Below are 27,573 nucleotides of genomic sequence, written 5' to 3' on the forward strand. Positions count from 1 at the left end.
TTTCACCGAGGGAAATTAAGTGTACAGGTCTATAAAGAGCTTACTGTCTCCCTGACTCCACTCGTGAGATCTGTACCCAAAATAAAATAATTACCTGACTTCTATCCGTGATCAGATATATTAGATAGATTAGAGAGCTTATAGTATCTATGCGTGTGTGCACGCGTCTTCATGAGGGAGAATCGATTGCTGGAAGTTGGAAACACACAGCATCGCTTACACTAACTTCAGTGTCTTAGTCAACAAGTATGTACGTCCACAGGTCATGTTTTCACTGTGAAGCTACAATAGCTCGCAAACCAGGATGAGCCCTTGATGCGCAATTACCCCGGCCGCTGATATTTACGTCGGGCGTAGTATCATCATTGCGCCTACGTCTATCTTGCATATGGCTCGCGTACGTTAGGAAAGTTGTGTAAAAGGCCTTGCTAGACCCCAGTGTCCCCACTTCTCCGCAGTCTCATTCTGTCGAGGGTAAGTTTGCATTTTCTGACAACATTAATTCATTGGATGTATACACCATCGAGGCCGCTACGAACATATTTCGCGGGTTGGGAACGATGTACGTGTGACAACAGTCACGTAAACCGTACAAAATTTTGGTTACGTTGACTTGCTACGGTATGTAAGACTATATCCTATTCTGACAATTCAAAGGCAAGGCAGGTTTTAGCGTAAGTTATGGCAGGATTCCTGCTGTGGACTTTTTTTTTAAGCTTTGGAACACGACTACACATTGGGGAATGACGTAAGGGCTTTGGGGAAGCCCCTGCCATGTGACAACATTGAGCCAATCACAATTTCGTATTTTTTCCATGCGCGAAGAAGCTGCGCAGATTTTAAGAGATTGACAACAAAATGCCGTCAGAGGCTCCTCTACATGGAACACAAACAGAAAAACCTCAGCATTACATGTGCGTAAGGAAAAGCTTGCTTTGCGGATCCTTGTTCGTCGTAAACTTAAGAATTCAGAATATTCATCCATATATCGAACTATTTTTATTTATTTTTGACAGGTATTTGAAAGAGTTTCGTACTCAGCAGTGTCCCCTTTTTGTGCAACACAAGTGCACACAGCACCGCCCGTTCACTTGCTTCCATTGGCATTTTCTCAACCAGCGCAGACGTCGACCAGTAAAAAAACGTGACGGTAGTTTCAATTACAGTCCAGATATTTATTGTGCCAAGTATGATGAATCCACTGGTGTTTGCCCAGATGGTGATGAGTAAGTACAAGTTTTCTTTGGTTAGGTTTAAATTTTGGTGGGAAATACTGAACTTCATTCGCCGCAAAAAGACCTATAGACATAGGAGATATTAGGATATCAATTGCAAAACATTGCAAGTAATGAAAGATTAAACATTTCTGTGAGATTTTAAAGTGAATATCGTGATGCCGCATGCTGTTGCAGCTAGAAATATGGCGAAGCGCGCCGAGTGGAACTGGATGTAAACAAATATGGCCGCCATATTGATCTGTTTTCAACTACACGTAGTTCTCAAAGCTTAACGTTTGCAGTGTGGTCATCATTGTTATAGATTAAGCTTACATTCAGATTATTTTTGGTGTTTGTGATAGTAGTCTAGAAATGTTAAAAACATACATATTTTCCTGTTAGATGGATGCAGGGATAATGCAGTTTCAGCAGGTTTGTTTTGGTTTTGGTAGCTCGCTGGCGCCTGTCATGGTTGACGAACGATATGGAAGTATTAGATTACTGTTTTCTATAACATAGCTGTTTGGTAAGCTCTTTTAATTTTGGATTTATTTGTTTATCTCATGGTTTGCAATTGTCGCATATCGAATTACGATCAGAGGTAGACTGGGATAGTTCCGCGGCTATCTGTATCAGCTGAAACGTTTCAAGTGTAGCCTGGCCTTGACCCGATGAGGTCACTGTAGCTCTCTCGCTACTGGATAGTATTTTCGCCGCGTGTGTTGTTGACTGTTAGCACAAAACACAAACAGAAGACAAGCGATGGCCTTGGTCATTAAAAAAAAAAATGTCGCACCATATGCCGTGATCTACTTTTATGTTTATCATTGATGTATTTATTGTTATATGTGGCGTCTGGCTGCGCGGTTTAGTGGTTCTCAGCACCTCAGTTACCTGACTAGCTCCAGTTTTAATGATATTTAAATGCAGGAAACTGTCATGATTTTCTGGTAAAATTCTTAATATAAAGTGATGTCAGCCAGGTTTTTTTTTTTTTATATATATATTTTTGTGATTGTTTAAAATGTGGTTTTTTGGGAAATTCATTGTTTGGGCAGAACACAGTGCCAGGAGTTTTGCCTGATTCTGATGCAACAACAATAAAATTCTGTTACCTGGTTCATTAAAGGCAGTTCATGAACAGCACAAAACCCCACTCCCCTCTGTTCAGTGGGATTGCCCCTGATGCATCTGTTCAAGCACATTAACATGGTGTCATAATGTGTGTTCCACTTGAGTAATACATTTGTACTATTTTTTGAAGGACCTTACCACTTTCAAAATAAATCTGTTTCAGTTTGAAAAGCTGAATGATAGGAGCCAGAGTTAATCAAAGGTCGAAAGTTTAATTTTCCTTGTTTACAAAAAATTGTGGCTAAACAATTATTGACGAGAAAACACTGGCACTATATCATTTGGGGGGTTTAAATTGAATATTCTTTAGCAGTGCTTGGATCTTTGTTCACCAGGTTAAAGCTTTGCATGGCTACTGTGAAAAGTGTGTACATATCATCATGATGATAATCAGGAGACTTGTTGAACTTCATACCCACACCAAACTAAAGTTTGAAAGACAGTTAAAGAAGACAGTTTGAAAACTAGACAAAAGGAACAAGAAATCTACACTATGCACATATATATATATATGTGGATCAATTCTGAGTAAAACATCGAAGTACATAGATTAATCCCTAAAGACACAGGCAGTCTGGTGGTGCAATGGTTAGCATATGTCACCAATACAGTGAAGGTAGGCTGTCCTGGGTTCAGCTCTCGTCTTAGGCATGCTATTCCTTTCTCTGCATATGTCGTCTGTTTGCATGGCTGGCTGCCTTGCCATGATATAGCCTTAGTTGCTGGCTCTGCGTAAAACACTAGTCTCTCCCCCCCACCCTCAAGACAGTGATAAATGTGTAAAGGTTAACCCTTCCAAATATGCATACATGCACATAATGTCTCCATACTGACTATTTTGTATAATATCCTGTGGAATTTTGAAATAAATGATTGCATTAATTTTGCTGTCATAAAATTAGGGTTTTTTTAACCTTGAAATAAACAGCATATATTGGCTGCAGTTGCAACTTGTATCTATATATAGTTTATAATAATAAATAGGTTAGTTTATCTAGTAGTTCGGCATCTTCCATATAAAAGTATAAGGTATATCTGCATTTTAAAAGTTTCATAGAGATAACTTGTATAGCACATTTTGCCCCACAAGAGAGCTCAGTGCCTGTAACATAGCACACTTCAGCTAACTGTTAGCCAGTCATGCTCAAACTTTGTATGAGGTATGTGGTATAAATGTATTGTAGCAGTTATTCCAGTTGTGACTATGGCAAGTAACACCACTCTTATTACAAAGTACAAAAATAACTGTTGCTGAGAGAATTTGTGCATTGTAAAATATTACTGTACTGCCTGTCTGATTCACTAGCTATGCCTCTTCAATAATCAGAGAGTTGTTTATTAGGGAAGAAGAAACCAGGTCACATTTCCTGATAGCTTTTATGAAAGGCCCAGTTCACTTATTCTTTAGAGTATTGACTGCTTAAAATTAATGGCATAAAGCTTCATATGTGAGTATTTGAACTATGCTCATCGAAAAAAAATCTTTTCGCTGTTATTGTGGTAGTTGTTGAGTAATTTTATCCTTTTTCAAAATTTTGGTTGATGAATCATGAATTGTCATAATACACAAATCAGTATTCGTGCTGTAATCTAATCAAAATCACTTTAATTTAAAGTTCAAATATGGCTAACAGTTAAAGATATCTGTCAAGCAGTATAGAGAATGCAAATTATACAGAAGAACAAATCAAATAAACATTTTCCCAAGGCTGGCTGAAAACTTCAAACGATTTCATGTTGGAAATCTCTTCATGCAAGACATTTGTTGTAAACCACACTTTTAAAAGCAGACATCTTATTTTCTGCAAATCTGGACTACTCCAGCATGTCTCGTGTAAATTTGTGCGTGTATGTGTTTATGCTGTTTGAACATGTCTCTATCCATTTGTTTTCTTGTGTTTTGGTCTGTGTCTTGTATTGAATTTTGTGTCTTTCTTTGTGGATTAGCCTTTTTTTGTAAGGCTCATTGAGCTTTCTGTTAAGAAAATGTGCAGTATTTCTTCATTGTTTTTATAGTCAGAAGCTTCTAAATATTTTTCTGAAAGGACTTGTGATAGACTCTTTGTGTGTGCATGCGTGGTGTCAATCTGTATGATTGCCATGAATATGCAGTGGTCTAACTGATGGTGATTACCACATGTGTAATTAGTTCATGGATGTATAAACCGCTTTAAGTTACTCTCTGTGACATTTGTTGTCAGACATCAGTGACTCTGTCCTGCATAAAATCTATGACTGTATTCTGAGATTAAAAAAAAACAATGTCATGACTGTAGAATTGTTGTAAGTATTCTTAGCTGCTAAAAACGTGGTACCTAATATTCAGCAAGAGTTAGCGTTAAACCTTAGAGAAACTCAAACTACATGATCATGATAATTTGTATTATACAGAATGATTCATAATGTTATTTAATTTGGTCTGAATGAATCATGAAAATGTTGGTCAGTAATGAGATGTGGTCTTTGTTGTGATCAGACTTTAAGCCATATGATACAATATAAAGTTGAATGATTTAATTGACTGATTTAGACAGATCTAATTATATTTTGCGTCAAAGGACATGAGGAAACTAGATTGATGATAAATATTTAAATCTATAGAAAGTGATTCTTCCTGGTACGGAAGGCTTGTGTCAGTTGAAAACATGCTGGCTGGTCCAGACTTCATCACCATCCCCACCTAACATTACACTACAACAGACTGTTGTCACAGCATAATCACTCTGCTAACACTGCTGTTTGAGCTGACTGTGCTAATCCTGTCTTACAAACACTGTGTTTATAGCTTACTGACTGACACCACTATTTTTAGCTTTTCCATCCCACCATCAGAATTCATCCATTTCAATTTTTTCCCTTCTCGGGGTATCCTTAAGATGACCCATGCTTTGTATTGTCATTGTTGATGCTGCTGTTGGGTAGTTAAGTAGTTTAGTTTATTGATTGTTACTCCTCAAGGAGCATAGGGCCGCAACAACACCTCACCAGCAGACCCAGTTTTGGGCAGCCCCACTCAGTTGGGCCCATGTGGTTCCTTCTTTTGCCTTGCTTTCTACTGTTCTTTTCCAAGTCTGCTTTAGCCTCCCAACTCTCCTCTTCCCCTGAGGGTTCCAGTCAAGTGCCTGCTTGGTTTAAGCTGGTTTGCGCAGGGTGTGTCTTATCCAGCCCCATTTGCCCTTTTGATGTCTTGGCTAGTGGCATTCTGGTTGGTTCTTTTCCACAGGCTGCTGTTGGAGATCTTTTGGGGCCATCTTATTCCCAGAATATGGCATAGGCATCAGTCAGTAGTAGTCTGGAGCTTGATGCTTCTTGTCACTCTCCAGGTTTCAGAACCATACAGTAGGATAGTTTTCATATTGGTATTGAAGATGCGGATCTTACTGCAGAAGGATAATGCTCAGGAGTTCCAGATGGGGCGTAGGTTGTTGAACACATGCCTAGCCTTGTTGATGTGGCTTTTGATGTCATTGTCCACTCCACCATCCTTGTTGACAATGCTCCTCAGATACACAAAGCAGTCTGTTTCCAGGATGTTCTTTCCTTGAAGTTGGATTGGGAGTTCCTGCTTGTTGTTAATTCTCATCACTTCAGTTTTTTTGGGGTTTTTTTCTGTTGACCTTTAAGCCAGTCTTCTCTGCTTCCTCTGCTAGCTTACTCAGTTGGGTTTGTGCCTCTGCCAATGAGATAGGAGACTAATGTCATCTCCAAAGTCCAGGTCCTCTAGCTGTTTGGTGAAGGTCCACTGGATACCACTGGTTATCTTGGGTTGTCTTGCACATAAATCAGTCTTTGACCATCCAGAAGATTGTTGGTGATAATATGCAACCCTGTCTTCATTACTCCTGCTTTTGGGTATTGTAGTCAAATATTTTTAAGCTGAGAACACAGGGTGTATGCATGCCTAAGAAAGCTGCAGCTTAAGAAGATGCATTCAATTAGTGAAACAGACAAGAAGCTATTCTCTTCAATGTTCTTTTTAATACTTTGTGTAGATACAAAATGTGTGCAAGAGAGAGAAAGAAAGAGATAAATTTTTCTGTTGACAAAAAGATTCTGATGCTGTAAAGGAAAATAATTTAACAGACATTTGTTGTTCTTTTGCAGTTGTCCCTTCTTGCACCGGACTGCTGGTGACACAGAACGCCGCTATCATTTGAGATATTACAAAACAGGCACTTGTGTATATGAAACAGACTCTCGAGGAAACTGTGTGAAAAATGGACCTCACTGTGCCTTTGCACATGGTGCTTCTGATCTTAGACCTCCAGTTTATGATAAAAATGAAGGACAAGGCATAGAACTCTTGGAGAAAGCCAGTGACCCATCACTTTTGACAACCACATCAAGTAGCATAGAAAAAGACAAAATGCCAGCTGAAGATCCAAGGTGGAACGGTCAGTGAACATTTTATATGACGTCTTGAGCTTGAATGAGGGTATACTTTTTTGATATTCTGTATTGTAGATGTGTGCATGAAATAGACATGTATCTATAAACTCTTCCTTACTCAAACAAAATTGATGAGGCTCAGTCTGCCTTTGTTACTGCATTCACATTTGGACCAATTAGTAGGTCTAAGATTCACCTCGGCTGGTGGCTGGAAATTGTCCTTTATCCCCCTCACCTCCATCTACTGAATGGATACCTATTTTGTCAGAAAGGAGTGAATTAGGTATCAGCTAAGTGTCCTAGATATAATTAGAGTCCATGTTAAAACTGCAAGACTTTTAATACCCGATATGCTTGTGACAATGAGTAAAACATATTTTGGGAGGTGGGGGGGGGATGTGTGTGCGCACGCTGTTGTGTTGATGAGTGAAGGATTAGTTTTTCTGTCCTTTTAGGCACTTCATGTGTTTTCTTTAACCAAATTACTGTTCTGACACTTAAGCAAAAAATAGTGATTGTGATGACTTAATTCTATTAATAATGTGGTAGGTAGCTTTCTTCTAGATCACCAATTTTCATAGCTTTTGTCTGTTTATTTGATTTAGAAGTTTTCTTGGACTTCAAAGCTCCTTGAAATATGTGATACATGTACATAATTCTGCATAGCTTATAAATAGGGACTTTCTGATGGAAATTCTCTTTTCTTTTTTTTTTTATCTCTTACATTTTTAGCATAGTATGTTTAGGTTTCTTCTATGTTAATTTTGTTCTGTTTGCTTACCTCATAATACCCTTGTTTCTATAATCTGTGGCCATCTTTCTTATGCAATTTTAAATTTGTCTGCACAGATACAAACTATGTACTAGCTAACTATAAAACTGAGCAATGCAAACGCCCACCAAGATTATGTCGACAAGGCTATGCTTGCCCTCAGTACCACAACGTGCGAGACCGTAGAAGAAGCCCGAAGCTTATGAAATACAGGTTGGTTGAGATCAGCTCTGGCTGATTGAAAGAGAAAAATCATGAGAATGTTTAGGAAAGTGTTTAAAGTGTTTCAGAGTTTATAAGTTATATCAGTAGGTATGTTTTTTTTGCCTGTTTTATGGGCTTCATGATGGCTGTAGAGGTGCTTTTCAGGCATAGCCAGCATCATATGCAGGGATACTTCTATTTTTGTCATAAATAGGATTATTTACAGAGCCAGAAATGAGGATACTCCATGATTCATTAATTCGTTTGTTCGTTGACTGGTACCAGTTGTTGGTGGGGGAGCATGTGGATAGACACAGCAGCTGACAATGCCCACCACTCAGGCCTGTCTTGGGCAATGGTGGTCAGGTCCTGTGTGGGACAGTTAACTCACTCCTTCATGTTTATAAGCCAGTTCTTCCTCTGGTAATCATAGCTTTGACCTTTCTCTAAAGATACCTTTTTTTGGCAATCATGCTGGGTAGCATGACCAACCCATACCAAATTACATTGCTTGACTATTGCAAGTAAGGGTTCCTGATGTGCTATGAGTGTTGCGACATTCTTCATACAAAGTCATTGGTTTTCTGTTCCTTCTGTGAGATCCAAACCAGTCTCCTCAGGCACTTGTTCTCAAATTCCTTGATTCTCCTTTCTGTATCTGCAGAGTACAGAGTCCACGTTTCACATCTATAAAGCAGGATTGGTACTACATGGGGCTTTTATAAATTGTAATTCATAGTAAACCTGTTGTTATGGCTGCCCCAGACCCCCGTCCAGCCTAGCCACTGGTGCTGTTGCAATCCTAATGCAGATATCTGTTGTGGAGCTGTAGTCTTTGGAGAGGGTGGCTCTCAAGTACTGAAAGCTGTTTACCTCTTTCAGCCATACTCCATATAGGTATTATGTTGACAGGATGTCATGAGCAGTTGTCCTGTTGGGAGAAATCCCAATATTTCTTTTTGGGAGTTGTATACCAGTTATACTTCACAAATTATTTGAAATTGTTACAATTTTGTCATGATACTTTGATAGGTATATGTAGGTAAAACATTTTTTAAAAATTGTTCCTTCAATTTGTCTTCATTCATTTGAACTGAGGAGCAAGTTTTAATCATTTGTAAAGTGTAAAAATGATTTCCCATTGGATATCTTTGGCATTGGGTTTCATCATCTTATGTTGGTATTTATATGCTCATCTGCATTTTTATTCCTTATTTGTTTCTTCCTCACCCAAATAAGAAATAATGGCTTATTTAATAATAATTTACTTTTAATTTCATGAAAGTATTTTTATTTAATTTTTGGTTTGCAAAGTATGGCAAGCATACATTTTGACGTGCATACCACTGTGGTTGCACTAGTCGTTTCCTAGTACTCTTCATTCTTTTAGTCTTCATGAATACCGTAGTTTTGGCTCATTGCCTCAGTAGCAGTCAGAATTCAGTAGCCATTACCTTGAGTGCAGTGTTTCAAATAAGTAATGTTTTGTTTTAGGTCCACCCCATGTCCAAATGTAAAGCATGGAGATGAGTGGGGAGATCCAACGCAGTGTGAAAATGGTGATAGCTGTGTCTACTGTCACACACGTACTGAACAACAGTTTCACCCTGAGGTAGAGAGAGTTTATCCTGTCTTTACTGCTGTATAATATTTTTTGTCATGTGCAAATGATACACTTTTGTATATAATTTATTATTTTTTTCCATTGTTTTTCTTTTGTTTTTCACTTCTTTATTTATGTTTGACAACCAATTACATATGCAAAGTAAAAATTTGTTATTTGTGATTGCTAGGTAGAGAATACAGGTAGGTTAAAGTGGGAAATAGCACTTTAAAAAGGTATGTTTTGAAATTCTAACAGTAGAGTAGTTATCTTCCATTTGATAAACCAAATGTTCAAATTTGCATTCATGAATATATTCTTTGGGCAGATTTATAAATCAACAAAATGCAATGACATGGTACAGACAGGCTCCTGTCCCAGAGGGGCATTTTGTGCCTTTGCGCATGTGGAACGTGAGTTGTATAAGAAAATAGTTACTTTCTGCAAAGAATGCAAAACATAGTGTATATTCATAACAACTGACTCTGTACTTAAGAAGTTATGTTTTTTTTTATTATTATTCCTTTACGCTCGCAGGGGAGCAAGAAGTTATGTTTGCATCGCTATAACAAAATTATGTGCCTATTGCTGTTTCGGCTCCTCGTTTCAGTTCATGAGGCTATCAAAAGATAAGGACTCACTGTTATAAAATAAACCTTCAGATGCAAAGGCTTACATGAATAAAAATCAGTTATAGTTTACTGTGCTTTTATTTGTTTAAGCCATCGTTTCTTAAATGATTGTTCTTTGACAGATGAGATGACATCTCAACGTGAAGTAATATCTACAACAGAAAACTCTTTAGCAGCATTTGTTACCAATGCCTTACCAGACTCAATAAACACTGATCTACAACCTCATTCTAATTCTTACTCTGAGAAGGTTAGTGTGATCTTGCTGGTTGTAGCATTATTAACAGATACATGAAATTCCATAACCAAGACTACTATAATGTTTTTGGAAATTTTCTGGATGCAATGTCATTGTAATCTGTAAGAACTAGACATGAAGAATGTAGCCTTAGCTTCAGAATTTCTTCTGTTTTATGTCTGTTTAGGTTAGTCAAGAACAGAATGGCAAGTCTCATGGCATCAAATTGCCAGATCCTATTGGCAAAGAACGGGCTAATAGCAACAGTAGTAACTATGTGAGTTAAAGATTAGACACATCTGTGAGCATCGTAAAGTTAAGTGAGTTGAAGGAAGCAAGAACAGTTTTGCTTCCAGTCATCATCAACAAATCATGAAATAATCATATGGTTAAATATTGATGAATGTTAGCAGTTCTTCTCTAGTCATTATTATCAGAGATCATTATCATCAGACAATTACAAGGGAGAAATATCCTTCATATCATTATAGACACATAAAAACTGTGGTAAATGTGTTTGAGAGTAAAGGACTGTTTTTTGTTATAAAGGCTCTCTAGGTTTGCATGCTTGCGTATGTTTTTCTGTATTTGCATGCTTCAATTTTCTGTGGACAGCATTTAAATGGCTTTTGCATGTGTTGTTATAGAGATATCATCCATTTACAATTAAGAGCATTCCATTAAGATGAAACTGTGATGAATTTCTGACATTTGTCTATTTCAGCTTTCATTAAGTCTAGGTCCGTTAGATGTGTATAATAAAGGAAGATCCAGTAGTGTTTCCAGCAGCATTAGTTCAGATTTTGGCTCAGGTCACTCCTATCACAAAGCACCAGGTTCTGAGCGAGAAGATGCAAATGTAAGCATTCAGTATCTGATTGGCATCTCTGTTCTTGGCTTTCTTTTATTTAACAGGCATGACTTTGACTTTTTTCATTTGTTTTTTTTCTGCCAGAACTGAAATTTTCAGCCAAAACAAGAAAAAGTAAAACCAGCATCCGCCAAAATTAAAACCTCCACCAAAAGTCAGAGCTTTGTCCACCAAAAAGTCCCAATAAAACAGCACTTTTATTTGCAGACCAAAATAATACCAGACTTAGACTCCTTAACAGCCAGTCACGAGAGGCCATTTTTATTTTGGACGTGTGTTGATCTGAATTTTGCTCTATGCCTGTCATTTAAAAATATTAATAGTTCCATTGATGAAGAAGTCATGATTTAGCTACACATTGTGGCTGTAAAGATGTTCTGCATTAAAGCAAAAACCTTCCCATGATAAGGGTTGAAAACTAGAAGTCACTGCAACATGATTGAAATGCAGGGAGATGGGGGGGTTACTTTAAGTTTCCAAAATTTCTTTGTGTCGGTGTAAAATGTTCACTGTGTATGTGTTTGTATGATTGCTGATAGTGATCTTCTTCTCTGTCTTATGGCATCGCTATCTCTCGTCCTTAACATCTTGCGAAGCTTACTGTGCTTGCTTCCATGTGGGGAAATGTGCTATATAAATCCTATTATTATTAACTTGAATTCTGCTCAGCATCAGTGAACTTGCCAGGTATAGGACACATGATGTCTGCAATTTCTGTCAGCATTTATAAATACAAAGACTTTTATCCAAGCAAAAAAAAATTTTTTTTTTAAAATTCAACCCACCAAAAATAATCATTGAAACAATAGCTTTTTAATGTGTTACACTTTTTTTGTAGGGATGTGCAGATGTTTTGTTAATACTATGCAATGCTGTACATCATGGCTGCAGAAGTTTTAATATTATATTTTTGAGTGTATGCATGCATCTTCTGTTTCAAAACTTTTAATAAAACATGCAGTTAAACAAAAATAAGCATTTTAGCACTATTTTATGAACTGATTATGAAAGTGGTACATTCATTAGTTTAATAATGCCACGATAGATTGGGAATCTTGTATTTCAGCTGACATTTAGATAATTCAGTTTTTGTCATGGCCATTTCTCACACCTGATGTAATCGATAAAATAAGTTTAGGTAACAGCTTTCCATTTTACATTATCAGTGTGTTTTTACATTTGCTTATGTTTAACTCAAAAGGTAGTATCAGTCAGAGGTAGACGGAATATTTCCTGGCTTTGTGAAAAGAGAACTTAGCCATTGAAAAGGTTGACTGTCATTGTACAAAGCAGATTCCAGCTTAGTTCTGCAGTTGGTCTAGCTCAAGAAGTCCTGTGCTGTTGAAATGGATACACTAGGTAGTGTGCTAGTAATTGTTATTGATTCATTTTGAATTTATTTGTGCACCTCCAAGAAAAGTGTGAAAATAAGTCTTATTATTGCAAATCTCATTTTTTTAAAACAGGTAAAATTAAAACAACAGCTTCAAGCCATTGAAAATGACCCTCTGTTGGACAATACAGAGAAAGCAAGACGAAAAGAAGCTCTCATTCTTCAGCACACCCGTGGCACCACTGGACTTGGTGTAGGACCTTGCACATTGTACTCTCCTGTTAGCCAAGCACCTTCGGGGTGTTTGGCCCCCAGCCTTAGCACCATGTCTCCTCTGGCACCTGCCTTCTATCCCCCGGCCAATACTGTAGAGTCAGTAGTAGGTGAGGTATCAACTGCTGAAAATTTAGATAGCTTAACATTTCCCCAACATAGTACCAAAAATATTGTGCTTTCTTAAATAATTTCGATGATTTTAAACCTTTCAGCTCATTTGTAATGAAGGCAAGATTTAGCTTGCTGTCTATAAAATTACTTGTCAGAACCTTAGTTTGATGATGAAAATTTAGAGACATATAACAAGTAGGTTTTCTGAACAACTTGTCGTTAAAAAAATGCATCACTTGTTCTTCATGCTGATGGTCTTTTTACTTATTCTCAGGCAATGCTTTGGGTGATTTGAACATGGATGACTTTGACATTACCAGCATTGACCGGGAGCTAGATCGTGAGCGTGACAATGACAGCAACTCTGTCAGCAGCACCCTGTCAACCAGCTTCTCTGCATCTGGAGTTTTTTCGTCATCTGGACCCATTGGCATTCCACCCAGTACACTTCAGCAAAGGGGGAGCATTAGCAGTCTGTCCCAATCCCCTCCTTCACCTTTTGGAAGTCTGCCTCACTCCACTCTTGCTTTTCAGCTACAAAGAGACTCATTACATGACCAGGTGAGGAATTAAATTGGCATGCAGAGTATGCCAATTGCAAATCTGTAGGGTAAAAGGCTACCTTTATTAGGTCTCTCAGTATTTGTTCCACCTAAATTCTAATTCAAAATTGTTTTAAACCTTGAGTTTGTTTATACAAATTTGTGTCATGTGTATGCTATAACAATACAAATAATGCTGTAGAAATGCCATTAATAATAGTTTATATGTATTTATAGAGCAACCTTTCTGGCTCTAAGCAAAGCTTTCTGTCTGAGGATTATTAATGGGAATTATTGTCAGGAAAGAGATGCATATTGATAATATTTAACTGTTTTGCCTCCAGTCTTCATCTCCATTGCTGGGTCATTCCGTTCTCAGCAAGTACCATGGGGGGCATAGCTTTAATGATGGCAGCACCATGTCACCACGCAGTGGGGGTCAGCAGTCCCCACTGTATCCTCATTTGAGCCAGCAAGGAGTCAACTCCAGCACTAACAATGGTTCATCCAGTGAGATCCAGCGATTGCGGGATGATTTAATAGCAACACGCAATAAACTGTCTGAGTGGGAGGGTGTTTACACACAAGCCAAGTGTGTGAGTATCAACATGGCATGTTGCTGTTTTGTCATTGTGCCTATATGGGTTTTTTGGTCTGTAAAATGATAGCCTCTTGCCATATCTGTAAAACAAGTGTTAAACGACCCACCCATAATTTTCCTTTTCTATGATTTAGCAGTGTAGTGGGAAAACACCAAGGTGCTAAATCCATCAATTTTTTCCCCCAAATATTTTATTTTTCTTTGGAAGTGTTGTAAATTCTTACATCTTTTTTAATCTGTGACTAAGCATGCCTTTCTATGTAAATGATGTGTGCTTTGTCTTTATCTGTATGTTTTATTAACCAGGCATGTGAAGCTTGGAGAAAGGAAGCAGAGGAGAGCTTAAAGCGTGCTAAACATGCTGAAGAGGAAAGACTGCAGGCAGTCAAACAGCGAGATGAGGTAAAGATGAGAAAAATGCTAATCTAATAACTCTTTACAGTTCATTCAGATGTGCATAGTCAAGACAAAAAGCCTTCTTTAGCAGATGAATTAGAAATTCTGAACTGGAAAGAGCTCACTCTAAATCCGCGGTTCTCAAACGGTGGGGTTCGCCCCCCTGGGGAATCGCAATGTGCTTACAAAGGGGGCGGGAAGGTGGTAATTTTTTTAATGTTTCTTATACCGGCATTAGTGAAATTAGCATACATTGCTGGCTAAGGGGGGAGTGGGGACATACCTTTGTTCGTCAAGAGGGGCGTCACAGGTAAAAGGTTGAGAACAGCTGCTCTAAATAAAGGCTTGTAGAAAGTGCCTATATTTACTGTTTTGCTCACTCATTGTCTTGCATTCTCTTCTTATTTATTTTCTCCCTCATACTTTTTCTTTTACACATATAAATCACTAATACACATATTTTTTAATACAAAATATTATCCATACATGCATATATGCTCATGTACAATTTTTAATGTAAAGGCCTCTGTGTGTGTGTTTTTGGAGACATGGCATCATGTAAAGATATGATTGAAATCTGCATGGCTCATTTAATACGTCTGCTGAATTTTATTATTTTGCACATCTGTTTTAGGCCTTGTCCCAGTTACAAAGAATACGACAAGAAAAAGGTCCCATATTTTTGCATGGTCTACAAGGAAAACAAGAACTGGAGGCTTTATCAGTAGAACAGCTGCAAAAGCTGAAACTACAACTACAGCTAGATCTTAATGCATTAGATCAGGTAAAGGAAATGTGATTTAGTTTTCTGTTCTACAGAAGTAATTGTTTGCTTACCAGACTGCCATAGCCTTAACACGTAGCATCATATCTGTTCTTTATATTCTGAGAATGAGCCAGAGAACTCTGCTTTGGGTGGGTTTCTGCCACTAACTTCTGTAATTTTGTTGTCGACTATCAGTCTATTGCTTCGTTTGATTCAAGCTGATCAGTGTGCTGCATCAGTGTAGTAAAATGATAAAACACTTACACTACTTACACTCATGATGTCCCCCAACTTGCAAGTCATATTTGGCAAGGGGTACATGAGGTTTTTAGTGAAGAGGGATTACAGTGGTATCAGCAACTCCTTCATTCATCTCTTTCTCTCTGTGACTCCTACCTCTCCTATCTTCCTACTGCCTGTACCCTCATCGCGCCCCCCAATCTCTGTGGTATACTCTTGAAGGTACTCTTTCAAATTACAGCATTAACATTTGCTCTATGTTGAGACGTAGAAATCGTTTCTATACAGTATTTTGTTTTCCATTTGAAGGCGCAGAAATACTGTGAAAAACAGAGAAAATAAACATTAAAGATGTAAATATTCTCCAGAGTAACCATGACTAAAACATAGCCCTTAACCTTCCATTGATATTCCTGCTAAATTTGGTGAGAGACAGACAATAGCTTTTTGCATTATTTTTAACCTAAGCCCTTCACAAAAAAAGTGTTTCACTTTGTTTAACTTCTGTTTCATGCTTTTTCATGGTTTTTGTTTAAATATAGCTTCTATGGATGTATTTACTGCTGTGTACCATGCTCTCATTCTAGTAATTCTGCCTAATTGCAGTTAATGGTCCGGAAACTTCAGCGTGGAAGCAGTGTACCTGTAAGCAGTTCCTAGGTTACATCTGTTACATACAACACAAAAAACTGGTGTAACACTGTGTCAGTGGTTTTTGAATGCTGCAGTTTTTGTGCATCAGGATGTGTTTGGGCTGTGAGGTGATTTGGGGTCATATTGTGCTGATTCTCTTCATCTATGTGTGTGTGTGCAAAACATATCACATGACTGCAAAATGCAAGCTGTGGTTCAGCAGGATTGGCTTGAATTTGGACTGGAAGCTACATGAACTGCTTTGTTGTGTGCACACAGGGAAAAATAGAATTTGTAAGGCTGAAAAAAGAAAACTGACATCAGCAAAAAAAAGCAAATCTTGCACCTCTATGGTGGAACATTTCAAGAGTGAAGTTTGGGAGGAAGAAATGGTTTACTAGCTTGTTTTTATAAAAGTATTTATCAGCTACTATATGTGCATTGCATATTGAATGCAGACTAAGAGATCTGGATTTGAGGGGCTGTTATTACAAATATATGTTTAGATAAACAAGAATTTTGTGGAGCCTGGGGATAGATATTGAAAGGCTATCATGACCCAGACACATTAAATAGCATCATGAACAGGTTGTAACCATAGGGTAGGGGAAGATAATTGTGAAACTATGGATGTGGTTAGCTTTTGATGATGATGTGGAGCTGTTGCCCTCGACACGAATGGGGTGCAAGTCATCAGCGATGGTATAACTATAGATTTGAACAATGCAGGAGATGCTAGGTTGTGCGAAGATGGTCGCAGTAATAAACATGGCTTGCATCTCATTCATAGCATAATTGCAGAAACAGGATAAATTGCGATGTGAAAGCTAGAAAGTGGACTTATATCCCTGTGTTAATGTTTTTAATATTTGGTAGAACATATGCTAATCTCTATTAAATGTGAAATTTATTGATATACACTAGCCAACAAACAACACTTTCAATAACTGTAATGTTTCTTGGCATGAGTTAAGTTCTGTTTATTTGCACTTTGCTTCTTACACTTTTTTTTCATAAATAAGAATCAAATGCTCCTGTAACAAAGAAGAGGATACAAAAGGCAAAAAGTTAAAGTGACTCTTAATGTTCTGCAGTTGCTAGAATTTCCAGATAATGGCGAAAGAACTGGTCTGGTTGTACACATATTGTAGAGCTTTGCATATTCTGAAATACTGGAGACGTTCATTAGAAACTGCCAGGTGGTAGGAGAAAGTCTGAGATCATTTAGCTTGAGTTTGTGCCCCCACCACCCCCCAACTTCTCCAGTCTCTTTTTGCTAAATTTGATGCAAGGAATAAATAGAAAATGTATATGAGTTACTGCTTTTTTTTTTTTCCTGCTATCCTTACATTGTTAACTTAAAATCATCACAAAAAGAGGACGAGGTTCAGCAAAAGGGGCTACATAGGAAGTTTCTTTAAAGGAAGATGGACTTAAAATGTCTGTGGCAGGTGGTATTGCAGTCTTTAGTGAGTAGTGTTGTCTGAATCTAGTATTCTGAGGAAAAGAGAGGTTCCACTTGTAAGAATTCATTGACTAATTCAAAATAAGCATCACCCTTGCATATATCAGTTTTTCTAATCCTTGACTTGATTGCAGTCATGTTTGCATTATTAATGGCAGACCTCTCCATCTTCTGCAGCTGCTGTGGATTTTGTAGTGTTGTGCATTTTGCTGAGAATGTTTGCTGGGACCATATTTAGTGGAATGTGCACTGATGTCAAAACCATACCATACCTTTGAGCATTTTAATTCAGAAGGATTTTGAGCATTTACAGTGCTTTTCAAAGACAAAATTGACATCTTTCCCCTTATTTCTTTTTTTAAAACGTGTAAGTCAGAAGGAACATGCTGCTGTTCGTGTGCCTTCAGTTTTCTAATTTAACCTCTTGCCCCCATGTAAACTCCATGCAGTGATTTCTGGGTATTCAGGACGAATAATTCTGTTATCTGCAAGAGCAAGTGAAAGGTAATTTTCAGCTGAAACTTTCATGGTAATGGCCTATATTCTAACAAATTGGGATAGTTCTTTTAAGAATACAAGTGTGATTACTGCTAAGTTGAACATAAATGTGGATACTTATGTGGAAAATTACTTGAGACTTATGGATGACACATGACATGGATGGAAATCGTGTTAAACAGTGTTTACCATTGAGTCAGATCTTATCAAGGTGATTGTTAAAAAAGTTGTGACTGATGCAGCTTCTAAAAGTGATGAAAACAACACTTTGTGTATTCCATTAAGATACAAGTGTAGCAGATCCATTATAGGTTTTTAATTAGAAGTGAATTGCACAAATATGTAGTACCATTCTTCATATGCATGCAAAAGCTATGGGAATTAATCGCATTTCCTCATAAGAGTATATTATAGGTTATCTTGATAAGTTTTCTTGGCAGTTGGATGTTAATGCTGTTTGAGTATTGGGTATTGTTTTTGACACTAATAGTGGTAGTATTCATACATCTTGTAAATCACTGCTGTAAAATACACATTTAAGGTATGGAAGTGGTTCTTTGAGATTCTATAATTGTCTCTTTTTCATATTTGGTATTTATTTTCTGTTATAAACTACTAAAAAAGCTAAAATGTTGAGGAGACATTAAAAAATGCAGTCATTCTAAGATACCAATTTTGATTGCATTTTTATATAGTCTTTGCTTCTTGAAATGACTTGCATGTATGCTTTAGTCATAAAATATATGGGTTGTTTTATCAGTTATGATATTTAAGTTCTTGGTAGATAATAGGCTTTAAACTGTTGCTGTTTATCCATGGTAAAGATAAAGTTATGAGAGAATTATTCATCTTTTTTTGCGGAGTGGGGGTCCTTGACTGGCACTGATGTCACAAATGCTGGACAGCCATGAGTTACTATTTCTTCATTTCTGTGCTCCATTGTTAGCATGATGCTTGCATTTACTTAGTGCTCATGCAAATGGTGTGACGATTAGGCAAAATATTTTGAAATGTTCGTATTAAAAACAGTATGTATTACCTCTCATTTGTCTGTGATAAAGTTTAACATTTGCTTTATTATTTTTGTGTTGCATTTCTTTGCAGGTGGTGTTTGATCTAATCTAACATCAATTTTTAAGTTTGTGGTTTTGTAGAAAACTATTGGAAACGTCATGCAACAAACAAGTATTAAGTCTTTTGTTTTGTACTAATTTCTGGAAGAATTTTTATTTTTTTTTTTTTTTTTTGATATAACTTTCAAATTCTACAGTTTGAATTTTTTTTCATTGAAACCATTTGAAAATACCTTCTATTCAGTGTTTTCTGAAACATGCTGCAGTTGAAAAATTGGTTTTCTTTCTGTGTATTTTAGAGTTTGTCTAGTTCAGTGTAATCTTAGTAATGTAAAACATTAACCTCACCACAGCAACCTAGATGTTAAACTGTTTACACTACTTGGGGTTTATATTGAACTAATCACCTCCTAGACAATACGCTGTCTCAAGATATGTGGTTTGCCCTTGTGGTCAGCTGAAGAGGTTGTGTTTATAAAACCAACTTTCCCACACATTCTTCAAACAGACTGCCAATCACCGCCTGTGCTGACATTGAACGAAACAATGTGCAGTGAAATAAATGAGGTCTCGATCTGGGGATCACAGAGACCTGTGGTGTTCATCCTAATCAAAAATCACCTTACCGTTTGAATGCCTGTGTACTGAGAACTGTCTGCACAGTGTGTTGAGGCCTTTTTTCTTCGTGAAATGGACCACTGGCTATTTCGTGAGGGTCTGCCAATGACTAGATGTTTCACTGTTGGTAGTTACCCCTGTGAGCAAAGTAAAACCAGATGTGCGCTTATAGCACACAAAAGCACTTTGGGAAGCTGCAAGTTAATTTCGTTTTGTGTTAACAATCCTGTTTTCAGACTTCTAGTCAACTTTATAGTTATTTTTCTAGGATTTGAAAAAAAATATTTATTCTTTTATTTAGTATTTTAGTAATATCTTTTATCATGTTTTAACAGAAAACACACACTATTGCATGAGTGTTTACTGATATTGAACTAATTGTGTCAGATACACCAATGTGTCGTACACAAGTAGATTTTATAGAGTGAGCTACTCTTCCTCTTACAAACGCTGATTCATTTTACAGATTTCCTATTCCATGTACTGCAAACGAGGAAGAAACTTGTTAGAAGTCTGTCAAGAGGCTTGAAATAGTTGCTAGTTGTGTGTCAACAGCCACAGATGGGATTGTGTGACCTTGTGTGTCAGAAAGCAGGAGGTTTTGTGCCTGTTCGATTGCCACACTCTTTTGTTTCTGATGCCAGTGTTTGCAGCATTCATGTCATCAGTTTTGCTTGTATTGACTGACTGCTGGACTTAGCAGACTTCATGACACTAAGTGCCTTTTGGAAGGAAAATACACCAATACTGATTTGTTACTTCATACACTGAGCTTTTGGATACCCTTTGCACATGTATGCATGAATGATACATCATGCCTTGGTCTGCTTTTATGCATGCACATAAATATAAGAACACTTGTAAATCAGATTTTTTAATATGTTAGCTGCTATAGTTTGTGGACTCCTTTTGATGTTGATTGAAACTTGCTTGATTGTACTGTTTCTGTGTTATATCCAGCTAAGTAATTTTCAACACTAAAAATGTTTGTTCTCCCAACTACCACCAGCCATTTTCCATCTGTTGCAGACTTGCTTTATGTACTTGATTTTGTTTTAAATGCATCATTTTAAAAATTAATATTCTGACCTATAACATTTGCTTTGCTGATTTGAACACTTGTACCTGTTGGCGTCTTTCTTGTATAACACTTTGATATTGTATTGCTTGCTACTGTTCTTTGGAATTTTTTGTTGTAAAACAGTTTTAAGTAGAAGACTTTGACATTGATGCAAAGTTATCCAAAGAAATCAGCTATAAAATATTTCCTGCTTATAGGATGAAAAAATTGATCAGCCTAAATAGCCTGATCTTAATATCATGTTTCTGGTACCCGATAATCACATTTTTTGCTTGTACCCTTCATACATTTATGTTGATCCATTTTTGTTATACAAAAAATATTGTTCAGAGAATAGTGAAATAGTAAACTATATTAATTTCTAAGTAGTTTGTGGTAACCTATAGGGTTTATTTTTCCTTTGGGGCTTGTCTGGATTTGAGCAATATTTTTTGTTTTGTTTTTTGCCTTCAACTTGGTTTGAATGTGATTAGAGATGTCACTGTAGGTTTCTCCGAATAACCATTTGTTTACTTTGAAAATGTTCCTTATTGAAGTTTTTCTGTTGCTAGGAGGGCATTTTAGAAATGTCACAGATTACTGGGGTTAGGTGCTGCTGTAGGAAGTCATTATTTTGTCTTTTTGAAGTGTTATGTGTGATGGAAAGTTATCAGTTTCCTATCTTGGTTACAGCTTTTAGATTACTTTTTTCTGGGGGGAGGGGGGAATGGAGTGGGAAAAATTCTAGGGGTTTAAACAAGAATGTTCTGCCTTGGAGTTGACCATGCCAAGGGGCGTTTTTGAGGTCATTCTCTCTAGCCAACAGCCATCGTTTACAGTTACCCTGTGGATTGATAACCTCATGCTTCATCTACTTGCATCGGCTTATTGTGTGAATGAGAGAGGGAGACGCAATTTTGCCTTTAGCTTGGAGACAATGTGACGGCGGACGTACTTAGCCGCTTCTCTCCAGGCCGAGGCAAATAGAAAACTGGACCAGGAGCTACTAAGGGGAGGAGAGGATAGCGTAGGTGTACGTACCTGGGCTTTCACCTCGTAGTGTGTTTACTTTTTTCCTTAATATCTTTTAGCATTTTTGGTTGCAGTTGCCTGTGTATGTGTCGTAACTTCCTGTGGTTGGGGTAACCACACGATGCATATGCACGAGTGTGCACATGAGCTAAGCAAAGCCATTATTTCTCCAGTTTGATATAAATGTATACAATAATTTTCCTAGAAACAGTAGTATTCGCTGCCACACGTCTCGATCAAAGTTTGTGTGAAAGCTTGATCAAGAGAGAGAGAACAGACGCGGTTGTAATGATGTGTGCAGGAATGAAAGGATTAATTTCAAGTATTACCAGGTATGTTTTGTTGTGGGAACACTCCTACCTGTACAAAGCAATAATCTGTATGGAGTCATCACTTTGTACGTGTTTGTTGAAGTGGTTGTGCTCTTTGCTGTTCTACACCATCGTATTCTTCAATCAGGTAAAATTTGAACCCTATGTTATTATCTTGTGTTAAGATGGCGTTTCTTGTATATGTATCATGTAAGCTTAGCGCTTTTAAAAATTGATTTACTTAGAAAACGTTTACAAGCGTGAAGACTATGTAATATACAAAATTTGTGTCTGGATTTTGTACAATGAAAGACATAATGCAGCCATATTATAGACTACTTTAAAATTATGCCAACGGATGAAAGACAAAGAAAATAAACTATAAATAATTAAAAAAATGTTTTCTTTGTGGCTTTTTTGGGGGGAAGATCTAAAACACACGTGAACATTAAGACGCAGAAAAAACAAAACAGGATGAGGAAGTTTTCCATGTTTTATGCTACTTGTATCTTTTCAGAAACATTATTTTAAACATTTTGTAACCAAAAAAAATGCGACATTTCAAGACTATCAGTTTATACTTTTACAGATAGTGCAGAATTGTGACTACATGGCTTGAGCAACGACCTCTCGACTAAATATAATTTATTTTAGAAATAGTTTTGCATGGTAACAGCTACGCCATTTCGCTGAGTTGTGGCTAGTGCAGACACGACAGGATTTTATAAATTCGTGTTTAACGCCGAACCACAAACTAAGGCTATGTAACACGGCAGGGCAGCCGACTGTGAAAACATGCAGAAGGGAAAAAAAAACATTTCCCGGACGAGATTTGAATACAAACTACACAGAACGAAGCTGTATTGGTGACGAGCGCTAAATTTAGCTACAGACCTCGTGAACGTCCGCGAGTTGAACCTCGGATCGCTCTGACACGATGGGAAGAAAACAGCTAATGGTTGTTATAATTATTATTATAATAATATGAACTTATAACGCGCAGCATCACGACCAAGATCACACTCTGCATGATTAGATAGAGGAAACTCAAATTTCCCAAATACAATTAGAACGTTAAATGTTTAATCACGGTGGGGGGCGGGGGTAGGTCTTCTTCATCCCTACCAGGTCAACAAGTGCGTGCCGTGTTCTACAAACTACAGGGCACGAGCTCCTACGTGTTGCATTCACCACCGAAAACCCCGGTGTTCAGATCACTCGACGGCCGAAACGCCAATGTGTTCTTGCAGTCATCGCCGAGCGAGAGTACTTGAACACCGAAAACATCTACCGTGTCCTTATCACTGAACAACGAGGGCGGTAACGTGTTCTTGTAATTACCGTTGAGCGTGCTGAACAGAACACATGAACGCCGCCAGCGTCACCGGAAGCCTCAACCCGCACGAACGTCCTCGTGCTCACAATCACTGCCAAGCGTTCTGAACAGAACAAATAAAAGACGCAGTTCAACTGTCACCAAACACCAAAACTTCTAATTAGCACTGAACATGCATACATCCTGGATTGTCAAAGTCTATAACGGTCAAATCGAGAAAAAAAAAAAGAAAGCGAGCAGCTTTCGAAGGGATGATCTGAATTCTAACTGGTGTAGTCCTGGTGGTTGACCAGGTACATGTACAGTTTGTAAGGTGCCGTGTTGCCCATGGAGACGGTCCAGAACGCCTCGTTCGGAATGCCAGCGCGAAGATCCTTGGCCGGAAGTAGAAAGGGACCCGTTGGGTTGCCCAGCGTACAGTTGTCGCCTTTGAACCACCAACCAGCTTGGTGGCGACTCGCGCAATGAAGGTCGGAGTTGTCATCGTTGTCTTTGTCGGGTGTACTGAAATGGGCGCCATTCGAGGGCGAAAGGCTGTCCCCAAGTGGGCCTGCGATGACTGCGGGGTCAAAGGTTAAGCGGTAGAAATTAGCCTCATCAGCCACCGCAAAATGACTATACACTTGCTCCTTGAGGTCGTCTTGAAGAGTTCTTATGCGTATTCTGTAAAAATAGAAAGAAAAAAAGGAATGAGGTGGGGGAGAGGAAAGGGGAAACAGATAGAGGCACACAGATCATTAATAATGTAAATGTATCATCTTCCCTTATTTGTAAGGTACATGAGTCATGCCGGAAACTCTTGGTCCTCCTGAGCAATTACAAAGTAATGCGAGGATACTTAAGACAAAAAGGGAAGACGAGAGATTTTACTGACACTTACCTCATTTCGTAGTCGTTGCTGGCCGTGATGGCGTGGATGTTGTTCAGGCCCAGCCAGTACTCGGGCGTGCTCACGTCGCCAAAGCCGTTTTTGTAGTCGTTCCAGCTGCGAGCAAAGCTGAGCGTGTTATCCTGGCGGTTGAGGATGTAGGTGCGAGGGTTGACGATCATGCGACAGTAGACGTCGAAAGGCTTGCTGGCCATTTCAGGCATGATGGTGTAGATGCCGTCCTTGCGGTAGTTGGCAAGGAAGTAGCCATGGTTACAGTCTGCAAATTGCATTAGAAATGAAAGGAAAGCAAAATCGCAGCCGATAAGTACATCGGAGTTTCGAAAGGTAAGATACAAACTAGTTATGCAGTCAAATGACTGCACAAGGGACATGGGTGGCCTGAGGTAGGTACAAACTGTGGCCGCCAAATCCCAGGGGCCGCCATGTCAACGCATACATTGAAGAGAAAATAGAAAAGAGAAAATAACGACATTGCTGACGGCAATGTGGCCGAAAAACATTGTTTTCTTGTTAATTAATCCGGTGTGATTACTAATGTTGCTCGAGTCGGAGCAGTAAGCTATATGTAGTATTATAATGTTCTGCCGTAATGAGAATATCAGGGGCCGCCACTTGGTTTTATTGACATTGGCGGGCGAAGGGGCCACCGATTCTTTCTCTGCCCAGGGCCGCCACGAGCCTAGGGCCGCCCCTGCAAGAAATATGTTATAACGAGAACCACGCCGATCACACGCACACACACCAAAGCCATTCTTTAGCATGTATCGCAATCATTGTACACGACAACAGACTTGGGAAATATAATGCTCCACAAGACCAAAAAAAAAAATCATCAGACAAAACGATAGAAAGAAAGGAAGGAAGAAAAAGAAAAAAGACACATCACGCACATCTAAAGAGGCACGCAATTTACATTTTCAGCAAGCAGACTCACAGCCTGTCTGGAACTACAAGGGTCTTGATGAGTCTGCAGTTGCTGTGCCATATTCTGTCCACCTCCATCGTTTTGGCAAATATAAAATTTGGTTTTAGCTCCGCATGCTGACCGAAGTTCTAATGTCCCAAACTTTCGACCCAAAACCAATAGTTTGATGTGACTCACACACAACTTTGCCAACCTTGATCAGGTGTAAGGCGGCGTTTGTTCGGTTAAAAAAAATCTTCATATCGTTGAACACTTACGATCTTTGTAACTGTACTGCTTAAGGTCAGTACAATGTTAACTAAGTATTAACCCCTCACCTCTCATGATTGTGGAGCAGTTTCTCCCCAGATAGCCCGCTGGACAGGAACAAGATCCGTCCACTCGAATGGTGCCGCCATTTTGACAGGAAGACGTCTGAAAGCATGGAATAAAGACCTTTCTGGATAAAGGTTAAAAGGTAAAGGTCACCCTAACATTTTTTTTAAAGGTCGTTTGAAGAGTGAGATATTAAAGACTTCACTTTCCTCGGGGCCAACTTTATGTCAGGGTTGTACACATCTCTCCCTCCATCGCTGCCTTACCTTTCCCAACCCCTTATAGACTCAGGTACCCGATTCCCTACAGGGCATCGTGATCGAACCAGCATGCTCCTCGGTTTGGGTGCCAGTACTTTAATCACTCGGGTATCTGCTTTCCTTTTTCTGGATATGGCTTGCTGTTGAAAGTCTCGCCCTCCCCGTTTACTGCATGTGGTGTTAGCAAGTTTTAGCAATAAATCAGTGTCTGATATATTCAATTAGCCTTCTGGCTAAGATTCTAATTAAAGATCCCGTATCAAAATAGTTTAGGTTGAAAATAAAGTGAACACATTCATCTGAAAGAAATAAAAAATAAATGAGCTGAATCACTCCGTAGTTAACAAGACATTTAATTTGGTGTACATGTAATTTAATGCATACTTTTGGTGTAACAGTTCACAACAACAAACACACAAACTAACGAATCTAAGATCAGGAGAGTTGCTTTCAAGTGGTATATCAGTTAAATCAGTGTTATTGGAACCCGCACAACCTTACATTCGTTCGATTTTCTTGTGTGATGTTTAATTCTGGTGGCGACTTTTTTCTCTCGTATTGTTGTGTTTCCTGACAGGGTGGGTTATGTTGTGTCTAAGTTCATCCATTGCTTTTGTTTGTTTGTTTTGGGTGTGTGTGGGTGTTTGAAGGGGGAGGGGGCACTCTTGGCATTTCAGCATTTTCCCTCCCGGACTGCGTATGTGTATGATTATTCATAATCGTCTTATTTTATGTATCCGATAACCCATTTTTGGCACGCATCTGACACTAGTAATTATTAAACAAAACCTGTCTGCTGCGCATCATTCACTGTTTCTCGTTCTATTTCTCCTCTTTCCTTCTCTTCAATCTAATTAAGATTATACACGGTATATGAAAAATGCGTTGTGTTCAATATTCTACCTGCACTTAACATATGTAATTAAAAAAAATGTTCAAGTGAGGGGAGTGTGTGTGGGGAGAAATGTTACAAACGAATCTCTCAGCAACAAGCGCCAGCCACCTTACCAAATCGTAATGCTCGTATCCTGCTGCCGATTCCATGTTGGAACAGTTAGCGGAGGAGGCCTGCGTTCCCATGGTGCATCGCTTGGTGGTGGGGTCGTAAATGAAGGACCGACATCCAGCGTCCGGCGGGCAGTTAGCCGCGCACTGCAGCTTGCCGCTGAACTCATACGTGGCGTTGACGCGCAGCTGCGTCTTCAGGACCATCCCCGGGCACTGGGTGGCCTTCTGGAAGATTCTGACGTTCAGCGTGGCGGCCGCCAGTGGGAGAACGAGCAAGACGTGGATGCCAGGCACCAAAGTTTTCATCTTGGCTGGGCACACTCGGACACTCTAACTTGCAGGCGCTCCTCCTAGCCGCAGCAAAGGTGAACCTCCTCCAGTTTCCAAACGACTGGAGTTTCTAGAGTTCTCCGAGGACGTCGCTTGTGGTCGGTCAAGAAAAGGAACACGACTCCTTCCCTTTCCCTCATCCCAACAACATAACTAACGATTACTCTCCCTCGATCGCTCCTAACGTTCACTTGGTCAGGATATAGCAATTTGATTCCCCTTTGCGCCATTCATCAGGTTCGTTGATAATTTACGAGGGTGGCCGACATGGGAGGAGCGGTGGTACTGACACGCCTTGCGTGCGCGGCTTTTCCTCCGTGCCAGGTAATCTCACAGGGAGGGTATGAATTAAATACAAGAAAAACAACCTCTAAGGAATTTTCATGCTGCGGACTCGTGTCATGAGATTCTATTTGATGTGAAAGTCAGAAAGCTGGTTTTTTCTTTGATTCCATCGATTTCCAGGCAAGAGGAGGCGCTATTGTGACCTGG

At 38.7% G+C, this 27,573-nt stretch overlaps 2 protein-coding genes across 2 annotated transcripts; one reads left to right on the forward strand and one right to left on the reverse strand.

The window, feature by feature from the left end:
- The first annotated feature begins 804 nt into the window (after positions 1 to 804).
- LOC112561756 (RING finger protein unkempt homolog) lies at positions 805 to 22,413 on the forward strand. Its single transcript, XM_025234438.1, has 15 exons — positions 805 to 914; positions 1,017 to 1,226; positions 6,456 to 6,745; positions 7,590 to 7,725; positions 9,211 to 9,328; positions 9,648 to 9,732; positions 10,074 to 10,201; positions 10,377 to 10,466; positions 10,914 to 11,048; positions 12,527 to 12,776; positions 13,055 to 13,341; positions 13,667 to 13,918; positions 14,230 to 14,325; positions 14,954 to 15,103; positions 15,932 to 22,413. Exons 1-15 carry the CDS (start codon positions 859 to 861, stop codon positions 15,983 to 15,985), a joined length of 2,337 nt encoding a protein of 778 aa, XP_025090223.1. The 5' UTR covers positions 805 to 858; the 3' UTR covers positions 15,986 to 22,413.
- Positions 21,386 to 27,307, reverse strand: LOC112561762 (ficolin-2-like). Its single transcript, XM_025234452.1, has 4 exons — positions 26,752 to 27,307; positions 25,486 to 25,582; positions 24,232 to 24,499; positions 21,386 to 24,014 (listed from the first exon to the last, which is right to left on the reverse strand). The coding sequence occupies exons 1-4, from the start codon at positions 27,055 to 27,057 to the stop codon at positions 23,615 to 23,617; spliced, it is 1,071 nt and encodes a 356-aa protein (XP_025090237.1). The 5' UTR covers positions 27,058 to 27,307; the 3' UTR covers positions 21,386 to 23,614.
- Positions 27,308 to 27,573: the final 266 nt, after the last annotated feature.

Source organism: Pomacea canaliculata, linkage group LG1 (genome assembly GCF_003073045.1).
Source record: "Pomacea canaliculata isolate SZHN2017 linkage group LG1, ASM307304v1, whole genome shotgun sequence".
Taxonomy (NCBI): Eukaryota; Metazoa; Mollusca; class Gastropoda; order Architaenioglossa; family Ampullariidae; genus Pomacea; species Pomacea canaliculata.

Excerpts from the sequence above, each read along its gene's own strand:
- LOC112561756 (XM_025234438.1), top strand. The coding sequence starts at position 859 with ATGCCGTCAGAGGCTCCTCTACATGGAACACAAACAGAAAAACCTCAG. Across the intron at positions 10,202-10,376 it reads CTAATTCTTACTCTGAGAAG|GTTAGTCAAGAACAGAATGG; the intron begins GTTAGTGTGATC and ends ATGTCTGTTTAG. Across the intron at positions 12,777-13,054 it reads TACTGTAGAGTCAGTAGTAG|GCAATGCTTTGGGTGATTTG; the intron begins GTGAGGTATCAA and ends ACTTATTCTCAG.
- LOC112561762 (XM_025234452.1), bottom strand. The coding sequence starts at position 27,057 with ATGAAAACTTTGGTGCCTGGCATCCACGTCTTGCTCGTTCTCCCACTG. Across the intron at positions 24,500-25,485 it reads CTGCTCCACAATCATGAGAG|ACTGTAACCATGGCTACTTC; the intron begins GTGAGGGGTTAA and ends TGCAATTTGCAG. Across the intron at positions 24,015-24,231 it reads AGCAACGACTACGAAATGAG|AATACGCATAAGAACTCTTC; the intron begins GTAAGTGTCAGT and ends CTATTTTTACAG.